This window comes from Pteropus vampyrus, unplaced genomic scaffold (genome assembly GCF_000151845.1).
Source record: "Pteropus vampyrus isolate Shadow unplaced genomic scaffold, Pvam_2.0 Scaffold522, whole genome shotgun sequence".
NCBI lineage: Eukaryota > Metazoa > Chordata > Mammalia > Chiroptera > Pteropodidae > Pteropus > Pteropus vampyrus.
Genome location: NW_011889303.1, coordinates 57,195 through 63,177, shown reverse-complemented (window position 1 = coordinate 63,177; position 5,983 = coordinate 57,195). Strand labels below are relative to the sequence as shown.

The 5,983-nt window shown below is 34.7% G+C and overlaps 1 protein-coding gene across 1 annotated transcript; it reads right to left on the bottom strand.

Annotated features, from left to right (window-relative positions):
- Positions 1–1,781: 1,781 nt before the first annotated feature.
- On the bottom strand, positions 1,782–2,762 carry LOC105307841 (olfactory receptor 2D3). Its single transcript, XM_011383483.2, has one exon. It carries the CDS (start codon positions 2,724–2,726, stop codon positions 1,782–1,784), a length of 945 nt encoding a protein of 314 aa, XP_011381785.1. The 5' UTR covers positions 2,727–2,762.
- Between the last annotated feature and the right edge of the window lie 3,221 nt (positions 2,763–5,983).

Below are 5,983 nucleotides of genomic sequence, written 5' to 3'. Positions count from 1 at the left end.
GTTACATTTAGTTGTCACGTTTCCTTAGGCTTCCCTTGGCCGTGACAATTTCTTAACTTGTTTTTGATGACTTTTACAATTTTGAGGAGTACTAGTCATATATTTTATAGGAAGTCCATTTATTAGAATTTGCCCGATGTTTTTCACATGATTAGATTGAGATTATGGGTTTGGGGAAGGCAGTTCACAGAGAAAAAGTGCTATTTCCATCGCATCATCTCAAGAATACATACTATCACTTTTGATGTTAACCTTGATCATCTGACTGAGGTAGTGTTTGTCATTAGACGATTTTTTTTTTCTTTTTCTGTCAGTGGCAGAGGAAGCAGCAACATCCCAGTTTCCAGGCTCAGCAAATAAGCAGCTCCAGCGGCAGGGCTCCCGCTGGCGATGTTAGCAGTGTAAATTGCGCCAACTAGTGCTGATTTTGGTCTGTGGTTGTGACTACAGGAACAGAATCATCATTATTTCAATATTTGTCCTTTTAGCTTTAATCACGCATACTCAGTTTCTGTTACTTGCAAATAAGAACACTGATTGATACATCATATTTATTATGTTTTGGGAGTGTGTGTACTACATATTTTTTCTTTAGAAACTTTCTGGCCCTTTATCCCTATCCCCACACCCCATATAGCATGAGAGGTAGTAGTTTCAAGCAGGTAGCTTTTCATTGGTAGTGTAAAAAAGCCTCACTGGCATCTACTTTGATGGATTTAATAGAAGCATGATTCTCTTAGCATTTTAGTCACCCATTGATGCATAACAAAACACCTCAAAACATAGTACCTTAAAAGAGCAACAATTTTATTTTGCTCAGGATTCTTTGGGTTTAGAATTTGGACAGTGGGGATGGCAACTATGGTAGAGAAAGGAATTTTAAAGGAACAAGTAGGTGGTCGGCTGTGAAAACTGAATTTAGACAAATAAATTGACTTCAGTGAGTTGTGGTACAGAAGGATAATGAAAATTGTCCCAGGAGTAAAACTAGGGAAAGTGAATTGAAGATACAGGGAAATTGGTTTTGATCTACCATGAGGAATATCTTTTCAATAGTAAAACTATCTATATATGAAAGAGAACAATCCAAGAGAGTAAGGGTCTATATGATTCATATTTAAGAAAATACTAGACAATCATTCAATAAAAATAGCATGGGGTGGTTTAAGCCCTCACACAAATGGTTGGATTAGATGACTGTTGAATTCATTTTTTATCCCAATGCTCTATGCTCATATAAAATTTGGAGTGATGATACAAAAAAAAAAACTTTTTGAAGAGCTTTCAGGAAAGAACAACATGAACTAGGAAGCAATATTGCCTCTGGCACCTTTTTACAAGCTGAAACCTTCTGGGCCATGAATGATCGCAGTATGAAAGGCTCTTCCTAATATTTTGATTGTTTCAATCAGAGCCTATTTCTAGCTTTGTACGACTGGGATGTTCAAATTTAAAATATTTTTGATGTTAGAATCATGCATATAACTCACATTAGACATTATTTCAGGATAATCCACTTTAAAACTCCTAGATTTAATTGTGATCATACTTAAAACATGTCTATGTTAGCTGAATTAACCACAAACTCCTTCAAAATAGAACTTAATTCTTTTCATATTCAAGATACAACCTAACTTTTCATCTTTTTATTTCTTCCCTATGTTCTAGCTTCAAGTAGAGTATTCAGTTTCTAGAATATGGTTTCCCCTTTCATGCTTCTCCCTGAAATCCAGCTCCTTTTTTAAGGATGTTACCATAGCTCTAAAAGTCACACCCAGAGGTCACTGCCTCTGAGAAAAAGACTTTCTTACAGTTAGTTTCCTTAGAGCCCCTTTGACATCCTTGTTTCTCAGGCTATAAATAATGGGATTCAACATTGGTGTTATCACTGCATAGAACACAGATATCATCTTATCCCGCTCTGTTGTGGTCTTGGAGTTTGGCCGCATGTAGGTGAATATTGCTGATCCATAAAAGAGGACAACAACAATGAGATGGGAGCCACAGGTAGAGAAAGCCTTGAGCCTCCCTTCCCCAGACTGCATCTGGATCACAGTGGAGATAATATTCCAGTAGGAGACAAGGATTAGGGAGATAGGAGCTAAGAGGATGACCACGCCCATTGCAAAGATAGCCATTTCTGTGCTGTAGGTATCTGCTGAAGCCAGCTTCAGGAGTGCAGGAGGTTCACAAAAGTAGTGATTGATAATATTCTGTCCTCGATAAGGAAGTTGGAAAGTAAAGGAGGTATCCACCACAGACACAAGTGCCCCACTGGCCCAGGATGCTATGGCCAACTGGAGGCAAACCTGTTCGGTCATGATGGTGGAGTAGTGCAGGGGCTTGCAGACAGCCACATAGCGGTCATAGGACATCACTGCTAGCAGTGCACACTCTGTACAGCCAACCAGAAGGAATACAATTATTTGTGTCATACATCCAAAAAAAGAAATTGTTTTCCTATTTACCAGGAAGTGGATCAACACTTGAGGGACAATGCTAGTAGAGAAACAGAGATCTGTGAAAGAAAGATTTCTAAGAAAAAAGTACATGGGTGTGTGAAGTCGAGAATCTACGAAGATGAGAATGATAATAAGCAGGTTTCCAAGCACAGTCAATAGATAAATGATGAGAAAAAGGATAAATAAAAGGATCTGGGTCTGTAAGTCCCGTGAAAGACCGAGGAAGATAAACTCAGCCACGAAAGTTTGGTTTTCTTCTCCCATTGAGATTTATGCCTGTTTACCTGTTTGGCACAAGCAAAAAGAAAAACTTTAGGTTTATAATATCAAGTCCTGTAGAAGAGGCTCATTTAAAACTGATGCCTAGTTTGATATTTTTAGCTTTTTGCTATCCAACTTGTTTCAATTGATACTAAATAAAATATTTTTATTTTTATTGGTTGTAATTTTAATCTACTTATTTTTCCCAAAACCCTTTCCCCCAGTGCTAGTTTTTTTTTTTTTTTAATAGATAGAGTGTGACATTGTGAAAGCCTTCTTCACTAGTTCTGATGTGAGTATATTAGAGTTCATGTGGACTTTACTAAATGGCCATACACGTACTGTTAGGAAATGACTGTATACAATTAGGACTATCATCATGCATAAAACTACATACTATCTGTTCAAAAATACTGCATATTTAATTATAACATATCCTTGAAAATGTGAAATAGCTTTCAGGCATCAAATTTAACTTGACCTTTAAAAATCAACAAACTTAACTTGGATTTAAAAATAAAGCCCCAACATATCATACACTAAGGACCATTCTATTTGGATTAAAAAGTAAAATATTAAAACTAAAATAGTAAAAAAAGAAAAAATAAGTTAAAATTGTTGTGATATCTAGGTAAGAGGAAATTGAAAAACACAAAAAGCTCCTAAGAAACCATGAAGGAAAACATGTACAGTTTACAATATAAATTGAAAGACTTCAATGACATAATATCATAAACAAAATTAAAAGATAATATCACAAACAAAATTGCAAGCTGAGGGAATTATTCAAGGGAGATGCCAGACAAAAGTTAAAATACTTTAGTATGTTAAGATTCCATGTAAAACAATATGAAAACTGTTGAGTCCAAGGACATGAACAGACTTATTTAAAAAGAAGAAATGCAATATCTACTCAATCTAAGAAAAATATTCAATATAATTATAACTCAATAATACAATAACAATAATGAGAGATACATTTTTTACTTGGGAAATTTGCTAAAATTTTAACAGCAATGACCACAACAAAAAATAATAACTAGTATTTTATTGAGCATTTAACCCATTACAGGTATTACTTTAAGGACCTCAATTCAAGATCTTGAGAATATCACACTAAGCGAAATAAGTCAGACAGAAAAGGTTGAGAACCATTTGGTTTCACTCATATGTGTGATATAAAACTGAAAGCAACAAATGAACAAGACAAACAACAAAAACTCATAGATACAGACAACAGTATAGTGGTTACCAGAGGAAATAAGTGGGGGGTATAAAAGGATAAAGGGAATCTAATATATGGTGATGGCAGGAGATTTGACTTTGAGTGGTAAACACGCAATGCAATATACAAATGATGTATTATAGAACTGTACACTTGAAACCTATATAATTTTACATATTAATGCCACCCCAATAAATTTAACTTTAAAAAGTGAAAAATAAAAGACTTAAACTTTTCTCACAGCTTAAATCCATATTGCATCATCATATTATCTTCTGGCTGGCAATATGGTCAATATGATTACATTGTCCCAATAACATTATGAAGTAGACACTATTATCTTATTTTGCAGATAAGAAACTGAGGCATAGAGAGATTATTTCCCCAACATCACACAATTAATAAGTGGCAGAATTCACTAGCTATATAATGCAGGTGCAGAAGAAATGACATTTTTTGTACAATGCAAGTGGGTAAAAAATTAGTACCAACTTTCTGGATGATAATTTGGACAAATATATTAAAAAACTTAAATATTTACATGTTTTGACTCAGTTCCCAATAGTATGGGAAGGGGAAGATAACCTTTTACTAGGCCTTGCTTCCCCCACGTGAAGTAAAAATCCGATATGTAGCATTCTAGGATATTGGTTGGCTCATGTTTATTACTGGGTAGGGTTACTGTTCTTTAAAAGGTTATGCCCATTTCCATCTCCTCTCTTCTTCCTGGGACTAAACTGATACGTTGAACAAGTTTTCCCTTAAGAACTTTACTTGTTTTCTTAATTTGTTTTTGATTGGCTCCCAGGGGTACTCATCATCTCTTTGTTCCTCTATATCAATGCTGTCAGCCAGAGGTAATATAATGATACAATATGGATTTAAGCTGTAAGGAGAGTTGAGGTCTTTAAAGGACTTTAGACTAGATCAAGTACCCCAACTCAAGTTTATCAGAGCTGTGACCTTGAGTAACATTCAAGATTAGTTCAATTAATGTAAAGTGGTAACTTCTTTTACACTTTTTCTTTTTTGTAGACCCTAAGGGGAGAAATGACCAGGACTAGAGTAGCATTAGGAGTTCCTGAGTCTCCTAGGCCTAATATCATCTAATAACCCCCAATGTTATCCCAATTTTTAAATCCAATTCTAGGAGTTCATTCTAAATTAATACCATGAGTCGCAGAAAATATTCCCCAGAAAATATATTCATCACATCATATAATAAAATAATGATTTTAAACAGACATATAGACAAATATAATATAATAGAGAGCTCAGAAATGAGCCACACGTATATGGTCAATTGATCTTTGACAAAGTTCCAAGAATACACAATGGGGAAAGAATAGTCTTCATTAAATGGTTTTGGAAAAACTGCATATCCACATGCAAAAAAATGAAATTGGACTCTTGGTTCATACTTCACACAAAAATCAACTCAAAATGGATCAAAGACTTAAATATAAGACCTGAAACCATAAAACTCCTAAAAGAAAACATAGGGAGAATGCTTCTGGACATTAGTCTTGGCCATGATTTCTTGGATAAAACACCAAAAGCACAAATAAGAAAAGCAAAAGTTGATAAGTGAGACTACATCAAACTAAAGAGCTTCTGCAGAGCAAAGAGAACAATAAAAAAAAAAAAATGAAAAGGCATCCAATAGAACAGGAAAAAATATTTGCAAACCATATATCTAATAAAGAGTTAATAACTGAAATATATAAGGAACTCATACAACTCAATGGCACATAATCCAATTTAAATATGGACAAAGGAACTGGATAGACATTTCTCCAGAGAAGACATACAAATGGCCAACAGGTACATGGAAAGGTGCTCAACATCACTAATCATCATGAAAATGCAAATCAAAACCACAATGAGATAAAACCTCATTCCTGTTAAGATAGCTATTATTAACAAACAAACACCCCAGAAGATAACAAGTGTTCACAAGGATGTGGGAAAAAAGGAACACTTGTACCCTGTTGGTGGGAATATAAATTGGTGCAACCATCATGGAAAACAGTAT

What these genes read in the sequence shown, in the direction of transcription:
- LOC105307841 (XM_011383483.2), bottom strand. Translation starts at nt 2,726, where the DNA reads ATGGGAGAAGAAAACCAAACTTTCGTGGCTGAGTTTATCTTCCTCGGT.